The sequence below is a fragment of the Lutra lutra genome, chromosome 10 (genome assembly GCF_902655055.1).
Source record: "Lutra lutra chromosome 10, mLutLut1.2, whole genome shotgun sequence".
In the NCBI taxonomy this organism is placed as follows: Eukaryota; Metazoa; Chordata; class Mammalia; order Carnivora; family Mustelidae; genus Lutra; species Lutra lutra.
The window spans coordinates 104,979,403-104,995,832 of record NC_062287.1 but is presented as its reverse complement, the minus strand read 5'-3'; the positions used below and the strand labels follow the sequence as shown (position 1 = coordinate 104,995,832).

The 16,430-nt window shown below is 59.8% G+C and overlaps 1 protein-coding gene across 4 annotated transcripts in view; it reads right to left on the bottom strand.

The window, feature by feature from the left end:
- The window catches only part of MYRF (myelin regulatory factor), a 44,576-nt gene that overhangs the window by 21,053 nt on the left and 7,093 nt on the right, over nt 1–16,430 (bottom strand). For 3 of the 4 annotated variants that reach the window (XM_047691393.1, XM_047691395.1, XM_047691396.1), the window contains exon 2: nt 11,362–11,557. In XM_047691393.1, coding sequence (XP_047547349.1) covers nt 11,362–11,407 — 46 coding nt within the window. In that variant the 5' untranslated portion in view covers nt 11,408–11,557. Of the gene's footprint in view, nt 1–11,361; nt 11,572–16,430 lie in introns of those variants that run through there. The other variant, XM_047691394.1, reaches the window with a different exon arrangement.

Below are 16,430 nucleotides of genomic sequence, written 5' to 3'. Positions count from 1 at the left end.
CTGCTGGCCCCAGCCCCACGAAGGGGCGGGACTCACAGAAAAGGCGCCCAGGACTCTTGGGCATAAGCAGAGGAGGAGAGGGGGAGGTGCTGGCCTTTCCCCTCCCAGGGTCACCTTGCAGGGGGGAGCAGGAGGGCGGGGTGATAAGGGGGCTGACGTAGGAGATGCGTCAGCCCCGATAATGGAGGACGGCCCCACCCACACTGCTGACCTGGGCTGACCAGCCCCACTGAGGCAGGAGATACCCCTCCCACAGGCCCCTGGAGCCATGAGCCCGGGGTCTGCACCTCATGCCTTCTCCTGGGAGAGCCCTGGGAACAGCTCAGGAAGATCCAGGAACAAATCCTGGGTTGTGTCCTCCCTGCTGTGTGACCTTAAGCTGGTCACATACCCTCTCTGAGCCTCAGTCTCCTCTTTAGTAAAATGGGGACATGGAGAGCTAATACTTTACAGGGCTGTTTGTGAAACAAGTGAAGGTATGTAAGGTGCCCGGCGCACAATGGGTGCTCAGCAAACAGAATGCCTGTCCTCACTTCACAGACCCAGAGACCTGGGGTCCCCACAAGCCCCTGGCCCAGGCCCCTCCCTGGCCCCAGCCGGCATTTCAAGAATGCTGAGCCCCGCTTAGGTGATTAATGAGTGGCTAAGCCCTCCTAGGAGTCACGCGCTGCCCGGGATAGGCCCTCCCGCTGGCCCCCACCCCTGGCTCACCCAGCCAGGAACCAGGGACACCCACCGAGCACTGCCAGTGGCCGTCCAGGGCGCAGCGTGGCCTGGGCAAGAGAAGCTTCTCAAGCTGGGAATGACCAGTCTGCTCATCAAGGTTCTAGGATTCCCGTCTACACTGTGGTCCCCATCCCATCCTTCCCTGTTACCGGAAGATCCCGTTGACTAAATGCCTACTGTATGCCAGGCACTTTGGGAGCCAAAGACATTAACAACCATAGGAGTTTATTACACGCAAGGCATCCCGTGGGTTCTTCATGTGCAGTGTGACACTTAATCCTCCCGGTCCTGAACGGTATTGATGATAAGAGGACACCGATAGTGACAGCGGGTCTGTCTGCAGGACTCCTGCAGACTAAGCGAGCGACTGAGTGCCGGTGTACCAGGTCCCGGCACTATTCTCAGTGCTTTACATCATCAACACCATCCCTTTTATTCAGAGAGATCAAGGCTCTTGCCCGAGGCAACACAGCCAGGAGGATTCAAACCCAGGCACAGGAGCCTGACTCCAAGGCTGACGGATGGGGTGGTTGGTGGTGGATGAGACTTCCTGGCCATTCTGGGCTCCCCCACGTTATGGGCTGGTGGGGGTGGGCGGTTCCCTCAGGGGCTAGGGAAGGAGGGAGCACTGGAGCATTACCCCCGCCCTGGCTGCTGAAGCTGCAGGTTTTCGAGACTGAACTTGGAATCTACAGTGAATGATGGGGTGACAGAATCATGGTGTTGCTATTTATAATATGCCAGGCCCCCTCCTCCCCTCCTCCCCCTCCTCTGGCCAGGAGCGCTCCTAATCACCCCTAATCCTCCTGCCCACCTCCCTTGGGATGGGGGGGCCTCAGACAGAGGCATCCTGGGAGACCCTAACGAGAACCAGATGTGGTTGAGGGGAGGAGAGACCCTCCCGTGCCAGGGGCCGGGAGGACGGGAGGACAAAAGAGGGAGGAGAAAACCACTGGGGCCGGGTGGGGGGGAAGTCTCAGGTTTGGGGAGTTGGTGGGCCTCCTGAGGAACACTGAGCCCACATCTTGTCGTTCTCTGGGACCCCACAAGGCCTGCCTAATGTTCTCCCCACACAGCTCAGCCTAAAGGATCTGGCCCCCAGGCTACCCCAAAAACCATACTGGAAACTTCTAATCAGACATTTGGGAGGGCAGGGTGAGGGTGGGGGCTTGCTGGAACCCAGAGGTTCCTGAGTCGGGGCAGAGCCCCCAGAAACCCAGGAGGAAGGCATCAGCACACTTTTGGGGGTCCCCTGTCCTTGACTGCTCCCGTTAAGAGCTCTGGAACATTCTGGAGCCAACAACAGATACCTGCCAGGCAGGAAGCTAAGTGTGGCTCCTGCTGAGCCTCAAGATCTCCCTGGGAGGTGGGGAGGCTGCCCAAGGTCCCACAGTCAGAAAGTGGCACCACCAGGTCACAAATCGGCTTCCCAGCCCACCCCCTCCTCAAACCCTTCCACAAATTTCCACTGCTCAGGATAACAAGAGCCCTCCCGGAGGTCCACAGTGGCCTCCTGCCTGCCCCCTCCAGCCTCCTTTCCTAACCAGTTTCCTGCAACTCTCCCTGTCCTGGGGCCTTTGCACATGCTGTTTCCTCTGCTGGAGGAAGCCCGTTCCCATTCACTGAGCTTGAATATAAGTTTCTCTGAGAGGCGCCCTCTGACTCCCATTCTCGTGACTGGCGGCCTCCTTCTCATCCGGCTCCTCACTCGGCTGCTAGCACAGACCTCACAGGAGGGTGGAGGGTCTGTCCACCGCTCACCCGCTGCCCACAGCTCACTCTCCAAGTAGCCACTCTGTGCCGACACTCTACATGGCTCATATTTCACTCCTATAACAACCCTCCAGGAGAGGTGGTTTTCTTGCTCTCTTTTGTAGAGGACGAAGCAGGCTCAGAATGGATACGGGCGTTGCCCAAATTTTACAGGTGTGGGACCTGGGATATGAGGCCAGCCCTGTTCTGCCTCTCTGGGGTATAAGCATCTAAGCATACAGTAGGCACGCAATAAGTGTTCATGGAATGAATGAGCAAAGTGGCACACGGGACACTAGAACCAGGCCTTCCTGGGTCCGGGGACCTCCAGCCAGCCATGTTACGGACAGAGCCCGGGGCTAGGCCGGGCCCCTCCAGGTACCGCCCCGTCCTGTTGAGCTCTGCGCCCCAGCTGCTCCTCGAGGATTAATTAGGGCCTCTATTACCTGCTTTTAACAGGAGCCAGACACTGCCCTGTCCCAGACAGGATGGGATAGGGGCTATGGAGAGGAAGCCCCCTCCCCTCTTCTCTCCTCCTCGCTTTAAGTCCACCCAGCTGGGCAGGAGGAGAACCGAAGGGATATAAGCCAGGCGCAGGATGAAGGCGGGTGGGGGCCCAGGTGGTCCTCCACCCTGGACCCCTCCCTTCCCCCTCCTCATGCTCATGACCACCCCCCCACCAGCTGTGGCCACTGGCTGAGTCTGGGCCATTGTCCCAGGGAACGGGGGAGGGTGGGGACCCGGCACAGTGGGAGGCTTGTGCCCTGCCCACACCTCCCCCCCAACCCGTCAATGGGTCACTTGTCAATTCATGTCCCAAACATGGCGGAAATCCCGTCGGCCACGTGGCTGTGGGCAGGGGAGGCCAGGGCCGAAGGATGCTGGCCAGGCCTAGCTGATCAGAACCTGGGGCTGACGGGGCTCAGGGCCCAAGTCTGTCCCCCTATTCGGCCCTGAGTGTCCACCCCAGGCATCTGAATCTGAGGGCACCCTGGCTCCAGGCCACGGCTGGGAGCCAGGATGGTGGGGGTCAGGGGACAGCCCACCCTAGCACCCCCCATGATGCCCTCAGGTATCCCTAGGGTCAAAGAGGCCAAGCTGCTAATGTGGGCCCTGCTTCATTGCTGTGCAACCCTTGGCAAGTGACCTGACCTCTCTGTGCCTCAGCTTTCTTCTCTGTCAAGTGCAGCAGGAATCCCTGCTTCACGGAGTGGTCCTGAGTCTTCAACGCCAGGGCAGGAAAGCTCTTCACCCCCAGAGGCCATCCCTCAAATAACAGTCATCGCTGTTTTCATCCTCTTGGGGCTCCCCTCCCCTCTCCTGCCCAGGCTGTACCCTTCTTTCCCATGCCTCTCCACCTGACTGCAGATCTGCCCCAGAGAGACTCTGAGGGGGAGGGCGGGGGGGCTCCGACCTTCTCCTGAGTCCCTCTGACGCATGACTGGTACCGTGTTATTTTTCTGGCACATTCACAGCAAAGTCCAGCCTCCAAGCCCTGGCTGTAGCCCCCCACTCCCTACCCCGGTGGGTAAGCCCTTGACTGCCGCCTCCCTGCTCTGGCAGCCCCTCCTTGATCCCCTCAATCACAGCGGGTCCCCAGTGCTGTCACTTATTTCCCAGTGTGGCCTGAGCTAACTGACGTGCTCCAAACTAGTTCACTCTGGGACAGAGCACAGTGGGCTCTCACCTCCTTTGGCTTGAACTTCCTATCTTTATTAATATGATTTGTGATTAATGTAATAACTGCTAGCCGTGCCCTCTTCAGGCTTCGACTTGTGACCAGACTTCCCACTCAAAATGCCTTCCGGTCAGATGCTTGACTTTGCAAGTTGTCCTTTGCATCTCTGCATCATGTCCCCAGTTAGCTGGGGGCTGAATGACAAGGATATGGCTCCTTAGTCATTGCCATCAGGTCCTTAAATCTGAGCCATGGTTGCCTTTATTTGCCAAAAATGCAAAAGTACCCCATCTCCTCCACGGGACCTGGAATCTTCGGCCACCCCTGGGCTACAGCTCTGTCCTCCCCTAGACCCCACACAGCTACCAGCCTGTCCTCAGGTCGACACAAGGCTGAAGTTAGAGCCCCAAGAGGCTCCCAAGCCAGAACTGAGCCCAGAAGCTGCAACGTGTTCTGTGGGGACCCACATTGGTCCCTAGGGATCTTCAGTTTGCTCTGGGGGGCCCCCAGCCCTGATGCTACAGGGCCAAGCGAGCTCCCACCCAATGGCCCCATCCCTCTCACACAAGCTGGGGAAGGCCTCTGCACAGGGGAGGAGTACAGACCCTGCAGCTTAGGGCGCGGGCACGTCTCTATGGGTTACCCATGTGCCTCTGGATTCACACACCAGCATGTCCCCCACAGACGTGTGTACACAGGGGCATACTCCCCCTGACCCACACATGATCATGTACACATCCACACACACACAGTGGCATACCCTTCCCACACTGACACACACGTGTGCCCCTTCATTCATTCATTCAAACAATTACTGAGCATATGCTATGCGTCGGGCATGGTGCTTGGCTCTGGAGCTATGGTAATGAACAAAACAAACTTCTGGCCCATGAGGAGCCGATGTTCTGGAAGCAGAGTCAGATGACAAGACTGGCAGGTAAAATTCCATAGCATTTCAGAAGGTAACAAATACTATGGAGAAAATCAAGCAGAGAGTGGGGGCAGGTGGGGCAGGAGAGCCGGGAAGAGATGCAGCTTTCAACAGGACAGTCGGGGAGGGCCTCCTGATATCCCACGGGGATATCTGGGAAAAGCATTCCAGGCAGTGGGAGGCAGTGCAAAGGCCCTGCGGCTTGAGCGTCTCTGTGCTTATTCTCATGTTGGTGCACCTCCCAGACTCGAACGCTCATGCACACAAATGCTCACTGGCCCAGTGGCAGGCCCAGGCCAACAGCACTCCAGATCGGAGTCAACTCAGCGTCGCAGACCCTTGGCTACCCCTACTCCAGGCTGCAGACCCTACAAGGAAGAACCACAGAGGGAGAAGAGAGCCCAGGGGCTGAGATGGTCAAGAGGAGAGTGAGGGAAGGCCCCAAGGGAGCAAGGGTCCCCAAACTCCTCAGAGGGGCTGAGCCTGTCATAGTACCTTATGAGGGCTGGAGGGACCCAGGTCAGACGCAGACAGTGCTCTCCCACTGATGTGGCCTGGAGACAGGCAGAGGACAGGATGCCCTGGGGCTTCCGCAGGTCAGGCCAGTGGAGGCTCTGGACCCAACCACCCCCCAAAGCCGGGGTTTTGCCCTTCCCTCCCCTCCCACTCAGGCCTTGGCACTCCAGGGGTCTCAGGACTCAGCATCACACAGCACGCAGCCTTGACCCTCTGACTGAGGGCTCTGAGGTCCAGAGAGGTCAAGGGGCTGAACGGAAGTCACCCAGTCCAGCCATCCGTGGTGGATCAGGACCCCTCAGCGCTCGAGGAGAGGCCCCCTCCCTGCCCAGCTCTAGGCAGACACGCACTTGTGACAGGAGCCCCTCCGCCTTCGTCTGGGACCTCAGCACTTCTCTCCTGGAAATGAGACACCACCTGGCCTCCCACGGAGTCCCGGGACTCCCGGGAGGCAACTTATGCAAAAACCTCTGGCAAACAAGGCAAAGAAGACAAAGGACCGTCAGCCCAGTCCCCCTGCTGCCAGCCTGGCCCCAGCTCCCCACCCGAGCCCCACGCGGCTGAGGGGCAGGGTGGGGCCCCAGCTGGAGGCATCAGGAGCCAGCATCGGGGCGCACAGGGCAAGACTTGCAGGAACCCCGCGCCCTGCCTGCAGAGTGCATCCCATAAGGCTGCTGGTTCCCCCCAATCCTTGGCCCGAACAGCCCAGAGAGGGTGAGGGAATTTCCCAAAGCACACAGCACCAGCCACAGGCCCCAGCCCAGGGTGGGGCACTGACCTACCCCGAGGATCGATACATCCTCAAAGTAGGGGGCAGGCCCCGGGGACAGTAATCACCGTCCAGGCTGACATTTCTGGGGCATTACCGCACCGGGCACTTACCAGGCCTCAGAACACCCAGTTCACCCAACCCCCACAGAAGCCCTGAGAAGCAGGTACAGGGGCTATCGCTGTATTCCCATTTTAAGGATGAGGAAGTAGAGGCACAAAGAAGTGCAGAGATCGGCCCAGCAGAGGGACTGTTGGCAGCATTCCAGGGAGTAAGTACATAAGGCCATGACTTACCTGATCCCCAGCCCAGGGGCTACCCACACCCAGCAGGGGCGGCAGACTTTCACAGGGGAGAGGAACCCCCCCATACACACAGCCAGGCTGTGAGGGAAACTGAGGCCCAAAAGCAGGCCGGGGGGGGCGGTGTGGGTTGTGAGGAGGAAGAAGGCGGGAAGGAAGGGCAGGCAGCCTGGGTAGGGCAGGGCCAACTCCCCGTTAATGATCCAGTTAATGATTTCTGCTCCCCGTTCTTATCAGAGGGCAAAGTCCAAGGGCAGTAGCCAATCAGCAGCTGCCAGGGCCCCCCCAGTCCTGTAAGCCCTTGAGAATCAGAGAGTGGGGGCCAGGTCCCCAGGAGTAGGCCAGACTGCCAAGAGCAACCCACCTGTCTCTCCCCCAAATACCCTGCTTGGCCCTGCCTAAGACCCCAGGGGCACCCTGCTAAGACCCCCAGACTCAGGAGAGGCCTCTCGGCAAGCAGGTTGGAGACAGACAGCCTGCTCCTCTCCCCCACCCCGCACTGACCCCAGGCCCTCCCAGAGAATTGGCTTTCTCAGGTGAACCCCCCACCCCGCCTTTGTTCACATAGCCATTTTTGCCTCTGCTGACCCTGCAAACGTTTCCTGCACGCCCCCAGCCCCATGCCGCCCTGTGCCCTGGGCTAGGTGTTCAGGACATAGGGATGAGTCAGACCCCTCACTACTATTTCCCCTCCAGTTGGACTCAGGACCCAGGGAGGACGGGCTGGGACAGGACTCCTCCCGAAGGCACCCCATCTCATCTTCTCGACAGTCAGGGGTCCAGCTGCCTCCCCTATCCACCTACTCCTTGGGGCACCACAGACAGACAGACAGGATGATGTAGGGCACCGTGCCATGCGATCACACACCCGAACTCAGCCCCAGACTCCTGTCCAGGGTAGGACATCCTCTCCCCAAAATCATCAGGTGCCCTCCCCCTGCGGCCTCCTCCTGCTCTCTGGAGGCAACAGGCTGGTCCCCACCGAAGGCCACCCTTCCTCCCCCAAGGCCCTGGTGGCGGAAGAGAGCTGGGGGCTTGGGGGTAGCTCCGGCTAATGCTGGCTAACTCCTCCCTTCTCTTGGAGTCTTGGCCCCCTGGGAAAGGGGGTCAGTGCCAGCCCCTCCATCAGTGGCTTTCAAATCAGGATGCCGGGGCTCTGGGGGCTGTGGGGAGCCCTGCCGTCCACACCCCCTGTGTATTAGGAGGCCACGAGTTTCCCTTTCTTTGGTGGCTAAAAAGAACCTCATTGGAAGCCCCTGGTCTGGTCCCAACCTCCTGCCTATCCCCAGGAGGGGAGATGAGGCCAAAGTAGGGAAGTCACCATCAGGTCTGGAAGGAGTGGATGCCCTGGTGGGGCATGAGGCCAAGTGGAGGTCCCCCACCTCTCAGTGGCCTTTTTAGCTCCTGCTAGAAGCCCCATTCTCCTAGGTCTCCAAGTCTTCCTCCACAGCACCTGCCTTCTGAGGGGCAGGGCGCTGCTCACCCAGGCCCCAGGTGCCCCTGGAACCAGGGGTCAGCACCCTCCACCTTCCATGTTCTAACACGGCCCTCCTTCCCAGGGCTGGGAGACGAGGCTTATCATATCCGAAGGCATCATCAAGACCTTCTTTGTCACCCCCTCCTGTCTTGCAGGTAAGGGAAAGGGGTCCAGAGAGGGTGGGAGCTCAGCACAGGGTCACAAAGCTCTCAGCAGCAGGGCCCGAGCCCTCACCAGAACGTCTAAGCTTCTGTAGGGCTCCTCTGATGCCGTCTTGCCCCTGTCCCTGACCCGGCTCCGGGAATCCAAGGCCCCAGCCAGTCAGGATGCTGAGGAGTCTACCAGCCACCATGACCCTATTACCTGCTGGGAGCCAGTGCATCGCGCCTGGAGGGTCCCCTCTCTGCAGGCCCTGTGCCCGCCGATCCGGGCGGCAGGAGTCTCCTTCTAGGGGATTAGCAGGGTGATCACGGGGGCCCGGCTGTACCAGCCTCGAGGGGGCCGCCCTGTCCCAGCCTCCCACCCGAGGCCCAAAGCGCCTTAGCCCCCAGCCCACCACCCCTGGGTCGGGCACAGTCTGGCCCACTGCACGGGACAGGACCCAGGACACAGGCCTGGGGTTCCAAGAGAGTGCGCCATGGCAGACAAGGGGTCTGGTTCGGCCCCTGCCCTTCAGCAAAGCGTTTTTCCGTCTCCAGCCCAGAGCTGAAAGCACAGACCCTGCCCCTGTCCCCACTGTCCACGGGGAGTGACCAAGGTCGAGTGAGGACCAGAATGAGAACTCAGGTCCCAGCCCCAAGGGCGAGAGTTCTGGAACAACATACCCACACTCACAACATTCACTGGCTTTCACACTAACAGTCCTGAGGACACCAAGGCCTGGCCCGGAGGCCCCCCCACACCACGGCAGACCTGCTCCCTGCCAGCCGCCCCCCACCCCAAATGGCCCCAGAGACTCCTAGAGCCCCAGCACCAGCCCACCCTCCCGCTCATCTCGGGCTCTGGGAACACTTCTTCAGCCCCCGGCTCCCTCCACCCGCCTCAGCGGGCAGCCCCACACCCCCGCCCTGCTCCCCACAGACATTCTTGAGTCTCCTCTTATCTCTCTGGAGGGAGCCGCACAGCCTCCCCGCCAGGCCAGCCGCATGGCTGAGCTGTGGCGTCAGCGCCCACCCCCCACCCACGGCCAGGAGGGAAAGTTTGGCTCAGGAGATGGGGAGCTTGAGCTCTGCCTGGTTCCAGGGTCCTGGGGCAGGCCGCATGGGGACAGCTGCAGGAAGCAAGGGGGCCTGGCCCATGACCGTCCTGGGAATCTAGTGGGCTCAGGACACCCCCAAAACAGCACCCATTCCCTCCTTCTCAGGGGCTCCCAGCCCCCACAAGGCCCCTTGAGGGTTCATAAAGGATGAACAGTGTCTAGGGAGAACCAGAGCCCTTGGGACTGATGGGGGGAGGGGCAGCCTAGAACCCTCAAATGGCCCAACTGCTCCAGGATCAACCATTTAATCGAGTCCAAGGCTGATTTCTTGGGTCTGGGTTTGCTGGGCTGTCCAGAATCCTGAAGTGAGGAGGCCTGAAGCTAGGAGATGGCCTTACCTATTCCGCAACCAGAAGTGGACAAAGTGCCCCAACCAAGGCACAAAAAGGGAGCCACTGAGGCAAAGGAAGGCCTTCCTCTCTCCCTCCTGGACTCGTATTTGGGTCCTAGGCTGGAAACGGGCTGTGATCCACCGCCCTGCAGCTTAACAGCCCCAGCACAGCTGTGTCCCCGTGGACCACCCCATCCCTGGGGGCAGGTGCACACTGAGGACTAGGCTGTGGGCTTAGGGACTGGGGAGAGAGGGTGAGGACAGAGGCTTGGCTACCCAAGTTGGTGGAGAGGAGCCCAAGAAGGGCCGGAGATGTTCCAGGGAGGGTCTGAGAAGCCAAGTGGGCTGGGACACGGCAGCCTGGTTCTCTGCCTCCCTTTCTCACATTCTGTCCCATTCCTCCAGGGTCCAGCACCCCGAAGGAAGAGGAAAGACCTAGAGGAGGGGCAGAGGCTACCCAGGTAAAGGGGACAAGAGTCTGGGTAGATGTAGGAGCTGACCTCCAAAACCACAGTGTGTGTGTGTGTGTGTGTGTGTGTGTGTGTGTATGTGTGTTGGAGGGTTGGGGGGACAGGGGTAGAAGAAAACATTGTAGATTGTGTGTAGATGTTTAGATCCCAGTCCTGGCGAGGGTCCTATCCAGATCGAGGTGAGGGGGTGAGGTCACTCCTGGGATGGGGGTATCAGCCAGAAGAAGCTTAGTTCCAGGGACTTGTATGGGTAGAACAGCCCCAAGCAGCCTCAGAAGGCTGGCAGGAGGCAGTTCACCACTTTGGGAGGGTCTCAGAATGTGGAGGTGGCTGGCAGCGGGGATGCTGACTTTGAGAAGGTTCTAGCCCAGGGAAAGCATTTCAGGGTTGGGGGGAATCCAGCCCAGGGAGGAATGCTGGGGAGGGGTTCCAAGCCCAGAGTAAGGGAGGGATGGCTGCTTCAAGGGGAATTTCAGTCTTGGGGGAGGGAGAAGCCTTGCAGAAGGTGGGTAACGGGCTTGGAGGGGGTCCTCCTCTCAGGCAAGCACAGTGGGGAGGTCTCAGCTCCTAGAAGTCAGGCTGTGCCCACCTGAAAAGGGCACAGGGGCCTGAGTTTTTAGGCAGGGGGCCCGACCTCTGGAAGGCATGCTGGGGAGCTGCCGGGCCAGCCTAAAAGGCATGGAAGATCATAGAAGGCATGCTGGGGTCCGAGCCTGAAAGGGGGTCTGGGAGTCTGGGTCCGTATGAGGTTCAGGGAAGCACAGTGGAGGGTCCCCAAACGCGGGAAGTGCACTAGGGGTGGGAGGCGTCAGGTTTTAGGGGGCACTGTAGGTCCTGGAAGGCATGAAGAAGGACCAAGCATGGGAGGGGACACGGATCCTAGGAAGCTGCGTGCTGGGGGGACCGGGAGGGGGTGCCCAACTTTAGCGGAGGTGAGCAGTAACCTCCCGGGGACTCCCAGCCCTGGGAGCCAGTCCCGCAGGCAGCCGCCAGCCCGGAGCGCCCCAGCCCAGAGGAAGCATTCTGGGGAGTCCCAAAGTGGTCGAAGCAGAGTTGGGGGTCCCAGTCCCCGGGGAGCTCGGCTGGCGGTTCCCAGCACGAGGAGGGTCACCGTCCTCCACCCCCTCCCTGGCCGGCCCGCGGTCCCTCACCTTCGAAGAAGCGCTGCAGCGCCTCGGTCTCGTCCACCACCTCCATGGCCGGCCTGCTCGGCGCGCGCTCGGCCGCGGCCCCGCTACAGCCCGGCCCGGGGGCGCGGCATCGCCGGCGCGGCCCGCGCGACAGTCCCGGCTCAGCTCCGGCCACGGTCCCGCCCGGCCCGCCGCCGCGCTCGCCCCTCGCGCGGCCCTGGCCCGGCCCCCGCCCGCCCCCCGCCCCTCAACAACCCGCGCCCCGCCCGCCGCGCCCAGCGCCCCCTGGCGGCCAGGCCGGCGCCGCGGCCCCCGGAGGGCAGGACACGCGCGGCTCCCCCAGGCGGCGCTGGGCGCGGGGTGGCCGGGGTAGGGGTCCGCGGCCGCGCCCCCGCCCCGCAGTCCTCGCTCTCCCCTTGGACACGGGAGGGTAGCAGGCTTCTGACTCTTAGCTTCTCAGAAGACGCCCGTGATTTCCTCCCCTGGCCCCCGACCCCACACATCTGGTGAGCAGACCGCTGGCAGGTCTCCCACCCAGGACATACTATTGCGTGCATTTTGCCGACGAGGAAACGGGCTTGGGCTCAGGAATGAGCAGTCCTGTGCTGTCCGGTAGGACTCTTCCTGATGATGGGAATGTTTCTCTGGGTGACCGGCTGATCCAGCAGGGCCGCACTAGCCGCATGTGGTGATCGAGCACTTGAAATGTGGCTGGTAAGACGGAGGAACTGGCTTTTCAATTGTATTTAATTTTCAGTAGCTCAAGAGTAAATAGCCAAGGGCAGCTACGGTGTTGGACTTGGATGGCATGGGTCCGAGGCTTTTAAGGTAATTGGAGTCAAAGCGTGCATTCGGAGCCAGATCTTGGCCAAACCTGGAAAGACTGCCTCTTGGTCACAGTTTCCCTGTGTGGTAGTGGGAGACCCACAGGTTCTACCTCCTATCCTAGTGTGCCCAGGATAAACCCACCATCCCCTGTCCATCTGTCCCCACCTCTCGAGCGCCTCCTCATATCTGTTTGGCCCTTCTGCACCGCCTCTGTCCTCAGTGATGGCCTCTAGAACCTCCCAAATCACTCTTTTTTTTAAAAAAAGATTTTATTTATTTGAGAGAGAGAGCACGAGCTGAAGAAAGAGACAGAAGGAAAGGGAGAAGCATACTCCCTTCTGAGCAGGGAGCCCAATGTGGGGCTCGACCCCAGACCCTGAGATCATGACCTGAGCTGAAGGCGGATACTTAACCAGCTGTCACTCAGGCACCCCTCAAATCACTCTTTTTAAAATGTCAATCAGATCACATCATTCCTTTGCTAAATCCAGTAATTTCCTGTCGTGTTCAAAACAATATTTAAACCTCTTGTCCTGGTTTCTGAGGCCTTTTATGCTCTGCCCCTGCCCTAACGCACCACTGGCCTCAGCTCCTCCTTTTCTCTCCATTGCTAAGTCACAGCCCCCAAGGCCTCCCTGCCCTCACTCAAACATGCCAGACGCACGTCTGCCACATGCTGTTCCATCTGTCTACAATGCTTGTCCCCGCATGACTGGCTCCTTCTCACTCATCACCTCTCGGAAGCAATTCCCCCTACCTGCCCTTTTTTCTCACCACATAAAAGATTTTTACGCAGTTCTTGTGATTATCTTTCTGGCTTTAGATTGGAAGCTCTGGGAGGGTAAGAGGTTTTTCGGGCTTGGTCATTGCCATGGCTTCAACGCCACGACCACCAGTTGGAGCACGGTTTATTCTAAGTAAATACACATGAAAGGAATGGACAATGGTGTCTTCACACCGCAGAATCCTAGATCTCTGAAACTTTGGAAGCAGAGAATTCTGGAATCTCGGACCCAGCGAATCATCTCACTGCGGAGCGGTGCTGCTACAGCCTCCCAGGCCCCTCGGATAAGCAAGTCAGAGCTGGAAAACTGATCCCACCCGACCACTGTTTGACAGACGACAGGACTAGGACTGAAACCGCAAGGCCCAGAGGGGCGGGAGGACCCCCAGCTGACCGAGATAGCAGCCCTGGCAGGCAGGAGGGGGCCACACTGCCCAGCCGGTACCCCCCCACCCCAGAGGAGCATGGGGGGCAAGCCGGGCTGCTCAGTGGGCACGGGGATGAGAGCCTGTGAAGCTGCTCCCACCCAGGCAGCCCTCCCCTTCCTCAGCGGCCAGCCCTGGGGGAGGGGCGGCCGGTGCCTGAGCCCCAGATGTGGCCCAGTCAGCAGGCGGGTGGTGGCCCACTGAGGAGGGTCAATGCCACAACAGTTCTGGGGCTGGGGGAGGGGGCGCCCAGGCCGGCGGGCACCTCACAATGAGGTTCTGTCCCTCCAAGGGCCGCTCTCGGAGCTGTTGCTCCTCCATATATAGAATGGGATTTTGCTGGAGGCCCCAGCTGTGTGTGCTGACGGTCCCCCCCCCCACCGCAGGGGCCGGGTCGAGAAGGGGGGAGAGGGCCACACTGAGACGCCTATTCTCTTCCCGCTGATACACCCCAGAGGTTTTTTCGCCCTCCGCAGCCTCCCTTAAGACAATTGTTATTCTCTGCTCTGCCCCCTCCCCCACCCGGTCAGGCCTGCCAGTGGACAAAGTAGACACCCGCCTACGCCATGTGATTTTTTTTTTTTTTTTTAATGAATTTATTTTAGGAGTTGCCCGGAACCAGCTGGAAAACGAGCTCCTTTATAAGCCTTCACCTACCCACAGGTCTTTCCACCATGGTTCCACACGGTGCTGAAATGCCCACCATTTGAGGGCCATGGTGATGAGTAAAGCATTGCCCCTGTGTGGATCATCAAAGGAGTGGGACATGCATATTTTGTCCCCAACACCCCAACTCCTCAAGTTGGATCATTAGGCCTCTGGGGTGGCCTTGAACTTGGATGGGGTGGGACGGAGCTTCCTGTTCATCCGGTGGGAGCTGGCCCGGCTAAGGATGTTCTGGCCCTACCATCTCCCCTGATTCCACTAGGCCATTGAGCAAAGGAGGGTCTCCCCAGGGGTTCCCATCTCTGGGTTGGGGGAGAGGAGTGGCTAAAGTCCCAGACTCTGGGCCTCAGCCAGAAGCTGAGGTTGCCACCCTCAAAGTCCAGAAGGAAGCCTGCCTGGGACAGGGCGGCAGCTAGGGCTGGTAAGGGAGCCTAAAGGAACTGTGCATAACCAGGACTTTGAGGGAGCCATCCACAGAGAGGAGCCCCATCTACACCCTGTCCCCACCAAGCCATAAGGAGTGAACAACCAAGACTTCCTTCCTGGCCGAGCAGGGCCAGCTGTCCTGCGGTCATCTCAGCCATCCTCCAGGGCCTGCCCTCCCGTCCTCGGAGGGCTCCTCTGTAAGTCAGCCTATTAATCCCGCCTCTCTGCGAAGGTAAAATGGCAGGGAAGTGATCAGTAAGTGCTGCTCTTCTATCCCAGGACAGTTCCTGGCACTCAGCAGGGCCAGCAGGAGGCAGCACTGGGGAGAGGGAGGCAGGGACTGAGGGTAACTGGAGGCACAGAGTACCCGGCTGGAGGCCAGGCCAGGAGAGGGTGGGGTTCATCAGCTAGCCGGATGGTCAGGCCTCCCTGTTGTGGGATCCCTGACCCCCCATGGGCTCCTATAGCCCTGGCACCTGCCCCTTTTGCAGAGGAAGGGAGGAAGGCCCATGGGGTGCTGAGTGGGAACCCAGTGGCAGTGAGGCGGGACCGGGGGGGTGGGGAGCGGGGTGCTGCTTCTCTGGACCTGGGTGAGAGGGCTGGGGGGAGCCCTGCAGGATAAGCCCCCTCCTACCTCCCTCCCAGCTGAGGTGGACAGGCCCGTCCACAGGGCCTGCGTGGGGTTGGGAGGCACAGCACTGCTCCAGCCCTTTCCAGAATTGCCCTCGTGAGAGCCTTTTCCCACACATTCTGGGCAAGTCACAACCTCTCTGGCCCTCGCTTTCTTCAGCTTCTGATCCACGAATTGGACCGGACAACTCGGTGAGACTGAGTTTCTGAGGAAGAACCTCGGAAAACCATCAGGCCAGAGTCTTCAGCCAGGCAGCCCGGATTCTAGTCCTGCAGCTGTCCCCACAGCCTGAGTCACCTTAAGCAGGTCTTTGGCCTCTTTGAGCCTCTTCTGTTCAAAGAGGCTGGGGATGAAGCCAGGCACTGTTCTGTCGCCTTCCCCTTGCCACCAAGTAGGGTCCCTCGGGACTCTCGAGGGGTAAGAGGGTGGGCAGTGTGAGGAAGGGGAAGGTCAAGGTCAAGTCAAAACTTGGCTGGCTCAGGGTCTGGGCCCACCGCTGCCATCTCCCGGGGCTGGAGGAACAGCGCCACCTGCTGCCTGAAGGAGCCCAAAAAGCTCCCCGCCCACCCAAGGCCTGCAGCAGCCCCCTGGGCCTCACTGTCCTGGAGCCTGCACGCGCTGGGGTCCCTGGGGTGCCCTGAGTGGGCCTGGTCAAGCCTTGTGCACCCTTCTAAAGAAGCACTCAGCAAAGGTTTCCAGTGGCCCCCGCCTTTCAGGGCTACCCTGCTCGGGGGTGTTAGGGGAGTCCTTGCTCCTCTGCTCTGGTTCTCGGTATTGGCTGGGGGGAAGGGTGGGAACTGTCAGATCAGCGCCCCACATGCTGGCTCTGTGGTCTTGGGCAGCTTACTTGCCCTCTCTGTGCCCCAGACCCCTCAGGGAGGAGAAAGGGACTAACAAGTCCCATCTTTCAAGGCCATCATGGGGTCATGAACATGGATCTTCCGGTACACCTTCCACATGGGCAAGGTTCAACAAGGGACTGCCCCCATTTGGGTGGGGCTCTGAGGGTCTTCTGGTTCTTCACTGCGGCTCAGAGTGTGGTCCTAGACCAGGGCATCGACAGCAGCACGAGAGCCAGTCTCAGGGGGCCCCTCCCACCCCTGAGCTCAGCAGCAGGCCCCCCAACCCGTGCCCCCTGAGCTGGGAAGAGAGGTCACTCAAGGCAGCCAGCGTGCTTCTACACGCAGTTTATACACAGCTCTATACAATATACAGAAACCTTTATATACAGATATATTTATAGAATAAGCTATATTAATTTGTCTCTCCTTTTTACAGCAATATTAGTGTGGATCTTTCATACAGTAAGTACAAAAAGTTGCGGGAGAAT